This window comes from Orbicella faveolata, unplaced genomic scaffold (genome assembly GCF_042242905.1).
Source record: "Orbicella faveolata isolate gen_17 unplaced genomic scaffold, um_ofav_v1 contig_25, whole genome shotgun sequence".
In the NCBI taxonomy this organism is placed as follows: Eukaryota; Metazoa; Cnidaria; class Anthozoa; order Scleractinia; family Merulinidae; genus Orbicella; species Orbicella faveolata.
Genome location: NW_028301553.1, coordinates 3,492,846 through 3,507,719, shown reverse-complemented (window position 1 = coordinate 3,507,719; position 14,874 = coordinate 3,492,846). Strand labels below are relative to the sequence as shown.

The 14,874-nt window shown below is 39.4% G+C and overlaps 2 protein-coding genes and 2 non-coding genes across 4 annotated transcripts; 2 read left to right on the top strand and 2 right to left on the bottom strand.

Moving 5' to 3' along the window:
• Nucleotides 1–414: 414 nt before the first annotated feature.
• LOC110052940 (carbohydrate sulfotransferase 11-like) lies at nt 415–4,832 on the top strand. Its single transcript, XM_020759132.2, has 4 exons — nt 415–743; nt 2,827–2,937; nt 3,285–3,337; nt 3,979–4,832. The coding sequence occupies exons 1-4, from the start codon at nt 629–631 to the stop codon at nt 4,798–4,800; spliced, it is 1,101 nt and encodes a 366-aa protein (XP_020614791.2). The 5' UTR covers nt 415–628; the 3' UTR covers nt 4,801–4,832.
• A 1,674-nt stretch (nt 4,833–6,506) lies between these two features.
• Nucleotides 6,507–14,621, bottom strand: LOC110052936 (cytochrome P450 3A41-like). The gene is made up of 5 exons (XM_020759129.2): nt 14,125–14,621; nt 12,542–12,747; nt 11,453–11,738; nt 10,293–10,596; nt 6,507–8,251 (listed from the first exon to the last, which is right to left on the bottom strand). Exons 1-5 carry the CDS (start codon nt 14,464–14,466, stop codon nt 7,866–7,868), a joined length of 1,524 nt encoding a protein of 507 aa, XP_020614788.2. The 5' UTR covers nt 14,467–14,621; the 3' UTR covers nt 6,507–7,865.
• On the bottom strand, nt 8,468–8,540 carry Trnat-ggu (transfer RNA threonine (anticodon GGU)). The gene has a single exon. It is a non-coding gene; the product is annotated as a tRNA-Thr (tRNA).
• Nucleotides 9,551–9,623, top strand: Trnat-ggu (transfer RNA threonine (anticodon GGU)). Its single transcript has one exon. It is a non-coding gene; the product is annotated as a tRNA-Thr (tRNA).
• Nucleotides 14,622–14,874: the final 253 nt, after the last annotated feature.

The window sequence follows — 14,874 nt, the reverse complement described above, 5'->3', positions numbered from 1 at the left end:
GTTGTGGAGAGGTTCGACTGTAGAATGCGAAATTCAGACGTGGAGAGCTTTTAAAAAAATTTTTAAAAAAGTGAAGCCTTGGAGCCGACTGGCTCATAGCTGCCGGAGCTTATCCCGGTTTCTGTAGCATGAAGCCGCTAGGAGTATTTCTACTCCCCCTGGACGGGATGCTAGTTCATCGCAGGTCACTCCCCAGCAATTTGTTAGGTTTCCCCAACAATTCGCTGATACCCATTTCTACTCCTGGGTGGAGAGAGAGGCACTGTGAGAGTTAAGTATGTTGCCCAAGACCACAACACAGTGTCCCCAGCCAGGACTCGAACCCGGACTGCTCTATGCACCCTTGCATAATTAGTTTTAAAGTCTTATGTAATATGCTAAGTAAGTCATCAGAGGGGATCGGTGATCAATATTGAATAGTGCATTTGTTGTGAAGTTTGCGTGTCCTTGCGTTTCGAGAAACCATTGTTTTCATTTCAAATCCACAAAGACAAATCTTTCATGAATAGTTAACAAGTATCAGCCTGTGATATCTTCCCAGTCTCGAGGTTCCTCACATCATTGGTTCATTGTTTCAAAACATACGCGTCGATATACCCGGCTAAAATTGCTGTATACAGCCTTGGTCATGAGGAGGAATATGCGTGCCTTAGCTGTCATAATAAGCTGCATAACTCTTACGATCATAGTCAACTTGCTCGTGTTTTGCTCGTTGCCAGCTGTTCCAGATCACGTCAGTGAAGGTATCTTAAACTGATTTCACTTACCGTTACCATATGCTAAGCAAACTTAACATTGTGTTGTCCTTTCTGCTCGGAATAGATACTAATAATGGTCACATTTATTTAAATATTATTATTCGGCATTATTCTTTCTCAGTCTTTTCCCTTCCTTTCCTTTAAGAAGTAAACTTATCACCGAATGAAAGAGATGGCAGATGCCATTGAGACAAATAACTTGACTTTTGCAGAGATTTATGCCAAGCGGGGAAACTGACTGGTTCAATATTTCACCATTTCAGTCAATTCATCCTTCTCATTGAAAACTATTCCGACAGTAAAACCGCAAAAAATAGAAACCTCCCCATAATGTACATGAAATTTAAAGTATCAGTCAGACGGTAATTCATCCATTACAAGAACCTCATTCAGTGGATCTCACGATGCTAAAAAGTCTTGTTTAAATTAATTTCAAATGAAGAGAGTCAAAGTCAAGTCCACTGAACTTGATATACTGGAAATAATTCTTTTCACGAATAACTTTTAAAACAATATCATCTTAATTTAAGAAAACAACTTGCAAGAAGCGCCCGCTAAAGCCAAACTTCTATCTATCAATTACCGGTATATTATGAGATAGAAATTTATAATTTAAATAAAACTGTTCTTATCGTGTTCCTTAAGTTGCCAGTGGAAACCTCGTCTTAAAAGAACAAAACAAACAAATATTGGGCCGAGAATGAAGTTTGTTAAAAAGCAAGAAAATTTCTCGAAGGGCAACTATTCGTGACAAACACCTCGTAAACCGACATGAATTTATTTATTGAAATTTCAAACACTATGCAAATCTATGCAGAGCATAGAACTTTTGTATTTTTTTAAGAAATTGAGAACGTGTTCCGTGTTTCTATCGAGTTTTAGTATAAATTTATAAGCGTTCTATCACGAATGCCGTTCTCTGATAAGCTACAGTACTCACTATTTATTCTGTTGTAGATAGTGAGTAGCGTAGCAGTGCGCGCTTGGTATTTAAACGCGCTGGCGCCCCCTTTATGCGTTTTTGAAGTGTCTGTGAAGAGGATTTAGATAAAGTTTTGAACGACTAGTAGATTTATACTAAAACAATTACAATATTCGCTCGAGATTTCTATGCGTGATAGTTGACGAGGGCGCAGCCCTCGTCAACTATCACGCGATGGAAATCTCGAGCTCATAATCTAATTAACAAATAGATTATCAGCTCGAGATTTCTATGAGGTGAATGTTGATGAGGCCGAAGGCCGAATCAAAATGACGGAATGCCGTTCTCTGATTGGCTACGCTACTCACTATCTATTCTGTGATAGATAGTGAGTAGCGTAGCAGTGTGCGCTTGTTAACAAATTGACGGCCGCTTCTTGTGTCTGTGAAGAGGATTTAAATGAAGTTTTGAACAACTAGTATATTTATACTAAAACAATTAGATCATTCGCTCTCGATTTCTCTGATATCACGCGATAGAAATCTCGAGCTCATAATCTAATTAGATACACGAGAGGAAGTTTGGGAGAACGAGAAATGTTATGGGAACACGAGCTGACAGGCGAGTGTTTTCACAGTCTTTTCGAATTGCATACATTAGCTACGATACAAGCAAAACTTTACCAGAACTCGAAGGAAGCACAGATAATGTTGTATCTATTTCTGAACTGGCAGGTGTGTGGCAGAAGACTCGCGAATTACGCGTTTTAAGATTGTAAACCATTGCAGCTATTGTAGTTGCTTTCCTTTCTTAACGAGTTCCTACACCAATTAAAAAACTATTTTTGATTGTCTTTTACTGAGATCAAGCTTATGACGGAGATTCACAACTGCGCAAAAATCTTCAGACGTTATGAAAACAGGCGACTAACGGGCAACTCCACACGCAAAACGAATAACACTAAGAATAACAAATAACACTTAAGAACAACGAACAACACTTTAGAATAACGAGTAGCACTTAAGAATAACGAATTCAGAATAACGAATGACACTTAAGAATAACGAATAACCTTTCAGAATAAAGAATCTTTTGTTGTATTCTTGGGCAAGGCACCTCACTCTCACAATGTCACCCTTCTCACAGGTGTACCAGTAGGTTTCTGCGGTGTAAGGCTTTGGTATCCCGCCGAACGACATGACACCCGTCTAGAGTGGACTGGCACAATTAGTCGCCCCATGCCACAAGATACTAAAGGTAAGTTAAAATATTTTTTGTTGACGGACTTATTGGTGTTTTAAATCTCCGTTTGTCTTTAACAGACATGACCTTTAATAAATTGCCGTTGTGAACAGTTTCTGTACCCCATATATATATTTTCGAGCTTGAGTTTCAACTTATCATATTCAATCCATACCAGCCATAGTTATCTTCATAGCTTTACATTACAATGTATTTTATGCTATCGTATGACATTATTTTCCCGCTGCGTTGTGAGCTTACGTAAACGCCACGCTACTTCACTTACTCGCGTTCATACCAAATTTACTTAAATTGTGCGAAAAAAAGTTGTAATACAGCTATAAAGGTTTTTGTTTTGCCAGCGGAACCCTTGTCAAGTCCTGTTCTCTTGGATAACAATCCGTACGAGGCTGAGGTGAGTGTTTATTTTAACATAGAATCCTAATTCTACTGTTACTTACATTTTAATACGATTGTGCTATTGGCTTACGAGGTCAAGAAACATTAGCCTGCGAAGCTAGCGGAATTTCACGCACAAGTGCTTTGTCCAGCGTAACAGCAGACGCTAAGGCGAGGTTCTACTTAATCGATGGGATTTCGTTAGAAACTCTAAAACAGAGTGCTTTCGCACGACATCCCGCCAGCCACGAAGGCAAAACAGAGCCATCCTCAGAGATCTAGGAGTATTCAGTAGAGGGAAAGTTTAAACCATTGAATTAGTAAAAAAAAAGTCAAGAACAGTCTACTGTTCCTCGCAAATGTTATTGAATTATTTTACAGCCACTTCGAGCTGTTTTTCTCAAATGCTAACTGTCCCCGGGATATCCGAGGATCTAAAATCTTCTGTCCGAGGTCAGGTCTGTAAAGTTAGAAATTCATTGATATTGTATTCAACAATTAACTGTGGAAACTAAACAACACTACTAACGCTATTCAAATAAACTCATATGGAGAAAGATCATAAGCTAGTCCTTAGTCCTTTTCGATAGATATCAGCAATAGAGCCCTGGGTACAGTGCTGTAGAAATCGCATGATTTTTTACTGTCATTTTGAAGGGAGATGACGCGTCTTATTACAGAGGAGATGATGGTAAAAGAGACTTGGAACAGAAGCAGCGTCTGAGGCAGTTTTGCGGAGGAAGAAAAAAGAAAACACCAAATAACGAGACTTTAGGACACCTTTACGTTTTTGAAAAACACAAAGTGATCTTCTGTCTGGTACCAAAGGTAGCAAGCAGGAAATGGATGTCGCTCCTCGGAAAATACCGCTTATCTCAGGGTTATCATTCTCCGTACGGTCCAACCGTGGAACAGTTTCCACAGGAAAAAGCACAGAAAATGCTTCAAACTTTCTACAAGTTTATGCTTGTGAGAGAACCTTTCGAGCGGCTTTTGTCAGCGTACAAAGATAAATATTTACATCCAAGAGCCGCTGATAAAGATCCATTCATTACAGTGTTTGGAAGAAAGATCATCCGAAACTTTAGACCCAACGCCACCCAGGAGGCACTGCAGGGCGGGTATGGTGTGAGGTTCCCTGAATTCATAGAGTACATTATAAATGGGGGCGCGCAAGAGGACTGGCACTGGGCAAATTATGAAGACGTCTGCGGGTTTTGCGATATCAAGTACAACTATGTAGGGCACTATGAGACTCTACAAGAAGACGCTAAGTATGTTCTTGAGCGAGCCAATTTAACACAGTTGAAATTCCCATCGTTTCGTTCATCAAGAACTAAAAATGAACTAATAAATTACTACGCACACATACCAAAAGTTTGGATCAAACGTCTGGGGATTGTGTATCAAAGCAGTTTTAAAATATTTGGCTACCCTTTTCCCGGACCCTTAGAGAACTTACTAGGTTCATCCTTATAAGTTGTTATTTAAATAAAACTTCAGTTCATATATTTCTAGGAATTTGTTGTTATCTGGCACGATTAACTAATTTTACAATGTTCTTGTAGCCATATACGTCAAAAATAGTGAAACAATCTTGAAAAGACACATACTTTCAGTGAGGCGAGCCTTACAAAAGAGTGTAAAATAATAAAATAACACCAAAACTAAAGAAACCACTCTTTCCAATCACAAAAACCGCAGTGAAACAATCAAAACTTCATGCAAGTACATATCGCTGACGCGAAACCCGGGAAAACGCGTGGGCCGACCTGCACTGTTTTGAAGGGTTTTACTTCCGATTGGATGATAAAGTGGCGCGAGTTTTTTTAAGCCAATCACAGGTCAACGTAGTAATTAGCCTGCGAGCAGGCTCTTATTGGCTCTCATCAAAAGCATGTAAGGGACGGACCATTAGAGAAGTGATGGGGGAGGGGGGTGGGAGAAAAAAAACATGGAAGGTTGGCAGACTGAAAAAAAAGTTCGTGCAAAGGAGAAGTGAAGAAAAAAAATTCTTGCAGAGTCGATTGCACTGTCGGGCTTACGAACTTTACTCGCCTAAAGGGCACCTTGGCAGCCACTTTATACTGCAGTTTTAATTTGAATTCTTGGTCCTGGTGTAATCCCCATTTACCTGGTTTTCTCTACAATTAGGAAAACGGACATTTTTCTATTTCAAGGCTGATAAAATACATTTTGTGCGCAGCAAAACTACGAGCTATAAACAACCATCCTGCTTGATTAGTTTCCGATGAAGCAAGCACAGACCGTGTTTTGAAAGACTCGATATATAGGAGTGATTTCACAACTGACAACTCTCAACTTTTGACAGAGTAAACGACGCATTATCATTCAAGTCCAATCGATACATTAAATTTATCGGCTTAAAATCGTGGAAAACGCACCAAAACGCTTCAATTTTGCCAAATTTTCTGGGTGGCATACCCCCAGACTCCCCCAGCAGAATAGGTCCTTTGGCCCCACATTTGTTACTAGACGGCCACTTAGAGAATCCTAGCTAAAACCTTGATTCACTGCATGCCAAGAATGAGTTTTATTACAAGGGGAATGAAAAAATAAAATCAATTTTTCTCTAGACATCAAACAAAAAGTGTAACGCAGCTCCATCACTTAGGCAATAGCCGCTTAAATGTGTCTGATACCTTCAGTATGTTTCCCCTGCGGAGTATAATTTTAACAGTAAAGCAAAACGACTGTGTGAAAGATAAAAAAAAAATATTTGTTTGAAGCATTTTGCAGGCAATCAGATTGTATAGCGAGTGTCAAGATTAAGATTGCAGGGCACTTGACCCCGAAAAAAAACCCTGCAGAGGCACTAAACGAAAAAAATCCTGCAAGCTGAAAAAGTCCCACCCCCCATCACTTTTCTAGTGGTCGGTCCCTAACCTCTTTTGCTCTCGTACATTCTCGTCCCCAGAGGCCGCGCTCCTCTCATACACGGTCATACTGCCGCGAAGCTGCGAGAGACTAGTCAGCAAGTAAAGCCTGCCCCTCACTGACTTCCTTCGCTCACCTAAAAAAGTCTAACAAAGCGGTCATAGATGTTGCAATCAGAGATGCCAACCTGTGGAAGATTATTGAACACGATACAGAAAACACATTTTCCCTCCCATCCTTTTTGCTTAAAAGTTGATCCAGACACACCAAATACAACAGCTACATAGTTCTCTTTCCCAAATAGTGTACATTTGTTTATAGTATAATCATAAAGCTATTAATTATATTAGAGCTATAATTTCTAGTACTCTTTTCCAAACAGTGTACCTTTATTTATAGCATAATCATAAACCCAATTTAATTATATTAGAGCTAATAATTTCTGATGTTGTGTACAGGCTAGATTGATTTCCTAATGAAGAATTACATGGTTAATAAAAAGTCAGTTGCATTAAGAAACCAGTCACACTAGTCCTACTAGTGTCCGTGACTTCCAAGATACAAAATAGCCAACAGTAGCAGGATGGGAATTTCTCTTTTTCCAGCTATTATGTAATCCATTCATTGTTTCCTTTGTTCCAATCAAATCACACAAAAAAAATCACTTCACATTAAAATGAGCAAAATTTTAATGGAAAAATAACCAGTAGATCAATAATTGATCTGAATTACATGTATTTATGATTATGGCTCCTAGCCAAATATAATTTCAAAGGTATATGTGAATTCAAAAAATGTGATATAGTCACGCCCATGATAACAAATTGATCAGTCTGAAAAATTATTCTTTTTAACTGCTTTCGCCCAATCCCATATACAGTGCTGCTTTACAGTGCTATGCAGCTTACCATTGCCACCTCAGAACGTTTTTGATTAGTTTGACAACTTTTCGACAACTTCTAACATTCAATGGCTTCCATTCAAAATGGTTGATCAAACTGTGACGACTTGCCACCGATTCAATTGTTCACAGATTGAGACTTTTGAAATTCCCACACAAATGAATGGTGAATTTGACTGTCTATTATTTAATATCTCCACTCTGTACAGTCCCCACGATTTGATAGGCTGGTTCAAATAGAAGCCAGCAAAAGGTTGTCAAAAAGATCTTAAAATTTAATCAAACTTTTGCAAGAGGCAATGGTACAGTGTTTAGCATTGTAAGCAACTGCATATCATACAAATACTGTTATTAAGCCTTATTCCCCTAAAACATACACACTAACATCTTAAACATGACTTTTACCATAGATCAAGGGCCTGAAATGAGAGCACTTTAAATTTGAATGTTGAAACATAATAATATAATTGGTTTTGTATTGCTATGCTACATGATTGTTTAAAAAGACCAGCACCACTTTTTCATCCAATCAGAAGGGATACCAAAACCAACTGTTACGCACTCACATGCATTCCCCCATGCTTTGCATCAGGTATATGCATTTACTTTATGTTTTAATTGGTTCATTGGATTGTCTATATGTTTGGTGATTGGCCAGAGTGATAACTTTAGTTTTGGTTTTGAGACACTCAAATGAAAACCTCTACGCTCTTGTATGTGGAAAAAGGAAAGGTTTGGCATGCATTCACTTGGCTCGTGATTTTACTAGAACTTTAACATCTCCACATGTCAAGGTACTTTTAATGAGAACTTCAGGCGGGATCTTTGTATCTGGAGCAGCTTCCAAACGATATTTCTTCAACATTCGTGCCAACAACAGCTTCATTTCCACCTGAACAAACCGCATACCAATGCAGTTGTGGGGTCCGTGACCAAACGGCATGTAAGTGTAGGGATCGCGAGACTGTTTAGCTGCAGCTGAAAAACGCTCTGGGTCGAATTTTTCCGGGTCAGGATAAATGGACGGGTCATGGTGAATGCTGTATGCTGGTATTACAGCCATTATACCCTCTTGTATTTTCACTCCTTTGATGATGCATTCTTTTGTACATGAACGAGCCAGAATAAACCCTAGAAAACAAAAGCAAGTAAAGGAAAATTGTGAATCATGAAAGCTCCCTCAAGCGGTTTCTTGAAACATATTTAATACTGTGAAGTATATATGAAATAATTCATATTTGAACTGCGGTAGTAGATGAAAGTGAAGTATGATCATCGCAGTAAATTTTCCAATTTAAGCAACTGGAAGAAGAAGCCTGAAAAAAAAAAAAAAAAAAAAAAATATCAGGGCTTCAACGGGATTCGAACCCGTGACCTCCGCAATACCGGTGCGATGCTCTACCAACTGAGCTATGAAGCCACACATTGGGAGCGAGGTCAATTAATTGAGTTCAGATCTTCCCGTGAGTGAAATGATGTGAAGTATATATGAAATAATTCATATTTGAACTGCGGTAGTAGATGAAAATGAAGTATGATCATCGCAGTAAATTTTCCAATTTAAGCAACTGGAAGAAGAAGCCTGAAAAAAAAATCAGGGCTTCAACGGGATTCGAACCCGTGACCTCCGCGATACTGGTGCGATGCTCTACCAACTGAGCTATGAAGCCACACATTGGGAGCGAGGTCAATTAATTGAGTTCAGATCTTCCCGTGAGGAGTGAAATGATGTGAAGTTTATATGAAATAATTTATATATGAACTGCGGTTGTAGATGAAAGTGAAGTATGATCATCGCAGTTAATTTTCCAATTTAAGCAACTGGAAGAAGCCTGAAAAAAAAATCAGGGCTTCAACGGGATTCGAACCCGTGACCTCCACGATACCGGTGCGATGCTCTACCAACTGAGCTATGAAGCCACACATTGGGAGCGAGGTCAATTAATTGAGTTCAGATCTTCCCGTGAGTGAAATGATGTGAAGTATATATGAAATAATTCATATTTGAACTGCGGTAGTAGATGAAAGTGAAGTATGATCATCGCAGTAAATTTTCCAATTTAAGCAACTGGAAGAAGAAGCCTGAAAAAAAAATCCCGTTGAAGCCCTGATTTTTTTTTTTCAGGCTTCTTCCAGTTGCTTATATTGGAAAATTTACTGCGATGATCATACTTCACTTTCATCTACTACCGCAGTTCAAATATGAATTATTTCATATATACTTCACATCATTTCACTCACGGGAAGATCTGAACTCAATTAATTGACCTCGCTCCCAATGTGTGGCTTCATAGCTCAGTTGGTAGAGCATCGCACCGGTGACTTTCATCTACTACCGCAGTTCAAATATGAATTATTTCATATATACTTCACATCATTTCACTCACGGGAAGATCTGAACTCAATTAATTGACCTTGCTCCCAATGTGTGGCTTCATAGCTCAGTTGGTAGAGCATCGCACTGGTATCGCGGAGGTCACGGGTTCGAATCCCGTTGAAGCCCTGATTTTTTTTTTCAGGCTTCTTCCAGTTGCTTAAATTGGAAAATTTACTGCGATGATCATACTTCACTTTCATATTTAATACTGATAACACAATGTATGTGGTAGACTACTCAGGAAGAATATTATATGTATTCTCTACATGCATTACATGCCTCTGCTCCTAGATGTCTCTTAGAGTGACAAAAAATCACAAGATGGTAGATGTCTAAGATGCCATTCTAATATCAACATGCAATTTATGCATTAAATAATTCAGATCACTAAAAGGCATCTGCGGTCAAGAGCTGATTGATACCCTTGATCAACCTTTGATCAAAACTCGATCTACATCTTGATCAACACTTGATAGAAATCTTGATCGCTACTTGGTTGACACTAGATCAGCATCTCAATCAACACCTGACTGACATTTGATTGACAGTCAGTCAATAGTCAGCTGAAAGTTGACCAATACATATGTATTGATCGACGCTCAATGGTGTGCCTGGGAAAATTAGTTGACTCTCGATTGACTGTTGACAAAGATGTTGATTGAGTGTCCATCGAGTGTCAACGTGAGTGTCCATTGAGTATTAATTGAGTATTGATAGAGTGTCAATTGAGGTTATTGATCCACTCTCGGCCGTTGAGGCCTTTAGTACACATTGTCCAATAATCCTCTCTCCTACCTGGAGGGTACATCCTCAGCGCCTCTGATATCACCATGTCGAGGTATGGTAGCTCATGGACTGTCTCGTACGACAGCATTTGGTTTTCATCTGGCCAAGCATTGTCAATCTCTTGCTGTAGCTTGTCCTGAATCTCAGGACTTGTTGCCAAATGGTGACAAACAAAACTCAACGTGGTACTGGAGGTTTCATATCCTGCAGCAAGGAAGACAAAGCTTTGTGCTAAAACTTCTGTGTCAGAGAGCTTCTTAGACTCTGGAACTGAAGGGTCGTCTGAAGCAGCCAGCATAAGATCCAACATGTCCTATCAGGTAATAAACAGTCAGTGGAAACCTTCACAAGTTGATAAAAAACAAATTACAATATTCAGAGAGGAAGCCACCTGAGCCTTAGCTGGTTTTCATGGAGGTCCTCTATCCTGGTCGAATTGGAATTTGGAGTGTTGGTTTTTGTGGAGGGAGGAAAACCATACAACACGGAGAAAAACCCTTGGAGCAAGGCGAGAACCAACAACAAGCTCAACCCACTTATGGCACCGACACAGAATTGCACCCTGGCCACATTGGTGGGAGGTGTGTTCTCTCACCATTGTACCCTCCCTGCTCCCCGCTCCCTGATAGATGTAAGCCTACCACAAATCTGAACATGATTGTGTACATAATGCCATGAAAGAGAAAATAGCTCTTTATATTCGGGCTTTCAAACAGTCACCTAAAGGTTTTTGGAACTTCTCAGTGCTCAAAGCCTGGTTCACACTTGTGAAACAAGTACAAGCACATGGATGTTCCCACTAGGGACATGCACATGAGCATGTGCTTATTTCATGCCAGTTCCCACTTGTAAAATAAGCACAAGCATAAACACAAGAACAAGAAATATGTTTCTTTTTCTTGTGCTTATGATCGAAAATATTTATTCCACCTCAGTGTCCACTAGCATTTTCTATATTATGCTTGCACTTACCTGTGTGCTTATCTCATAAGTGTGAAGCAGGCTTTATAGAGCCAACTCGGCTTGCTTAAAAACAATCAACCACACCCCCTGATTTTCTTGGAAAGATAGTCAACTTGGCTGTACCACAGTGACCTTTCATACTAAATGTATGATATCAAATCAATATTAATTTATCATAATAATTATAATATTTATTACTATTTTACCTTTTTAATTGAGTTCCCAGTGTTTTCTCTCTTTGTGCGAACTATTTCCTCTGCAATGTCGAGGAGTGGTTTTAGATTATTCATATACAGTTGTGGCACTTTTTCTATAATTTTCAATCCCAAAGGCATCAAAGTAAGAACCCCAAATAAAATTTTCTGAAAGGTAGTCTGGTTCATGGCAAGCTGAGCTGCTTTGAGGACTGGATCATCAGGATTATTTTGTGAGTCCACTTCAAAGCCAAATGCCGCAGAAACAATGACATCCATGGTAAGACTTTGTTGAAATCTGTGAGAATTGTACATAAAACAGAAACATCTGACATTACAATACAGTTGAATGGGATCATTTTCACAAAGCTAACAAATAAAACAATGCAGTCGCAAAAAATGATTCATAATATCATTTGAACATAAAACTGAATGACAAGGGTCTTTGTCAAAAACAAAGAAAGGAAATCAAATATTAATTGAATGTTGCAGTTGTAAACATGGATAAACAGATCTAGAAGAGTAGATTATTCTATCTATCACAGAAAGAATTTCCTTGAATGTGCGTTTGAATGAAAATAGGTCACAATTTACACTGCCATCTAGCACCTTCTGTACTATTCCCCCGGGATGGTACACTAGTTCATTACAGGTTATTCCTTAGCATTCTCTTAGGTTGCCCCAACAATTTACTGGAATAAATTTATACTCTTGAGTGAGGAGATAAGCACGTCCCCATGTCTTGCAAAAGAGCACAACAAAGTCACTCTGGTCAGGGCTCAAACCCGAACCCTTCAATCCAAAGAGTCCAGACACACCATTAAACCACTGACCTTCCCATGTGTCATGGAATCTGTTGACAATTTGTTTTGCTAATTCAAGAAGAGTTCCTTCATGAAACACTGATGATTTCTCCAAATCCACTGATTTGAATTTCTTGAGGTTGACATCTCTATAAGCATTATCTTGCATAAGAATCACTGGAGAGCACAACATATTTTAAGGCTTGCCTGATCTGGATTCCAAAGCATTTAACCACAGAGCCATATGTTGCATTTGGAGACTATAAGCAAGTGGTAATTAGAGAGATGCTACACTTACGTTTTGATGTTAACACTTTCTTCCTTGTCAGCTACTTCTGCAAGTTTCTTGATCAAATTGTCGCTGCATGCATTCATCAAAGGCACCATCTGTTTCATTTTCAGAGCGCTGAAAGCTGGTGTCAGGGTGTTACGAATACGTTTCCAATTCTCCTGCTTGGCTTCAGTCAACATGCTGTTCAGAGGTTCAGGTTGTTTCACAAATTGCTATATTATAAGTAATTGAAACTTCATTGAGTAAATGAAACTTGTTAAATTCAATGAGGAAAATAGAAATAATAGTATGTTTTGAATTGTTGCTGAAATAACATCTGTGTAGTTAGTAAAGATCCTTATAATCCATGAAATATTTTCCCATGCATGTGATGGGTCTATTCTCTAAATGCATCACATCACTGTACATGCCCCAACTAAAATATTCCCAAATTTTCAAAATGACGTGTGATGCAAAAAATATTTGGTGTGAAAATATGCTCAAAAATTTGTCCTTGGAGATTATCTGTTCCTCCAAGCTTACAATTTTCCTCAAGCTATGCTGTCAGATAATTGTTCCCTTCTTGAGACAGATAATGACTGCGGATAAATATCTGAGCACATTTTTGCGCCAATGGAGGCCATTGTTTACATAGCCTTGGTTATCAAACAATGGTCATTATATGTTTCCCAGTTTGATGCACACATCCCACTGGGGAGGACTTCCCTATAAAAATTACATGGGGTACCTGAACGGAACCAGAATTTTTTGATGGGGATTTGGTTCAAATTTTCTTTCACCCCTTAGACTACTTAGGTGGGACACAGGGCTTCAACGATTCTTCACTACTCTTTTGAGTGGACAGCAACTTGCGGACCTCCCCCTGACTCTGCCATCCAAGCTCCTCGTTCCATTCCTTTTTTGCCATTCTATGGTTTGATGAGCTCCCCTGTCAATTTTTTCACAAGGCAGTACTGGGGCACATGAATCTCTGCTGTGAAAATTGGTATGAAAAAAATGACATCCATTTTTTTATGTTACATAAATTTTAGCCAGCTGCGAAGAGATCATTTATTATGGCTCAAATCCCTCAGTTGTTCCTTCTCTTGAATATCTGAAACCAATCGTGAGCAGTGCAGAATGGAAAGTGACACCCATTTATGGTGTGCTATGAACATTGCACACTGCCTGTGCAATATTTGAACCTATGAGAACAGACTGTCAAAAAGTCTATTTTGGGTGGTGAGATCAGACCGTCAAGTGTCTATTTTTGGTGGTGAATCGACAAGCCACGTGCAAACAAAATCTCAAGATTTGACAAAGCGACATGACTATCGGTCAAATGCCCTCCTAGTACCAAACAGAACTAATGCTCTTCTTTGATTGTAATTTATCTCAATCGATCTCATCAACTTTCAGATGTCAGCTACTCGACAGTACACCACACCCTACAATGTACATGCTCCCCAACATCTATCAAGACGGTCATATTGATAACAATTTACGGGAAGAGAGACGCTTGATAACTGTAGTAAATTATAACGGGAATCGGTGCAAAGTCTTCAAATAAAGTACGAGGCTACACGGAAATACTAATTGATCTTACTTACAGGACGATCGTAGAAAGAAGCTGATTCTTTAACCAGTATATCCTTTATCATCTCCGGATCACCGATGACTATGCAAGGTATACTGCCAAAGATCAACATGGAATAAACCTGGCCGTATTTTCTGTAATATTCATCCATTTGCAGATGAATTTGGCCCTTGTGCTTCATGACATCCACTAGATGTCCGATAAATGGAAGAGGTGTAGGCCCCTTGTGATAAACAGCTCGCAGCGTCTGGTACGGAGCGATCCCGCGAAAGTAAACAGCAAGTAAAATGACCGAGGCAATCAAAATCGTCTGCCAGTGCTCAAGGAGCGGCTCTACAGAGTCAAGAAGCGCCATCCTGTGTCACTAAACTACGCTTTCTTGCGCGTGCAAAGCCGAGCTGCAAAGCTATATAGGCCAAAACTGCAAAGGTCTGCAACAGTACGAGATGTCAAGTCAGCTTTTTAGGAGTTATTGCGCGGCGCGGTTACATTTTATGCAATAGTGCACTTTTCCTGTGTTTACAAAGGCCTCTAAACACGAGGGGGACCTGGAGAAGTTTGGAGAATCTGAGAGAGTTGTGCAAACCCGAGACGAGACGCAGTCGCGCCCTAGTCGAGGGTTTGCCTTGCTTTCGAGAATAATCCCAACCGCTCATGTGTTTAGATGAGGTCGTGCAAACACGGGAAATGTGCTCTGATATCGATAAACTTTGATTTCCCCAGAAAGATCCGCACCCAAAAAATTAACTTCCTATCACGCTCA

What these genes read in the sequence shown, in the direction of transcription:
- LOC110052940 (XM_020759132.2), top strand. Translation starts at nt 629, where the DNA reads ATGAGGAGGAATATGCGTGCCTTAGCTGTCATAATAAGCTGCATAACT. An exon ending in TCCAGATCACGTCAGTGAAG is followed by an intron (nt 744 to 2,826) that starts GTATCTTAAACT and finishes CCCTTCTCACAG; the next exon opens with GTGTACCAGTAGGTTTCTGC. An exon ending in ACAATCCGTACGAGGCTGAG is followed by an intron (nt 3,338 to 3,978) that starts GTGAGTGTTTAT and finishes GTCATTTTGAAG; the next exon opens with GGAGATGACGCGTCTTATTA.
- LOC110052936 (XM_020759129.2), bottom strand. Translation starts at nt 14,466, where the DNA reads ATGGCGCTTCTTGACTCTGTAGAGCCGCTCCTTGAGCACTGGCAGACG. An exon ending in CTTCTTTCTACGATCGTCCT is followed by an intron (nt 12,748 to 14,124) that starts GTAAGTAAGATC and finishes CTTATAATATAG; the next exon opens with CAATTTGTGAAACAACCTGA. An exon ending in GCTGAGGATGTACCCTCCAG is followed by an intron (nt 8,252 to 10,292) that starts GTAGGAGAGAGG and finishes TTTGTTTTCTAG; the next exon opens with GGTTTATTCTGGCTCGTTCA.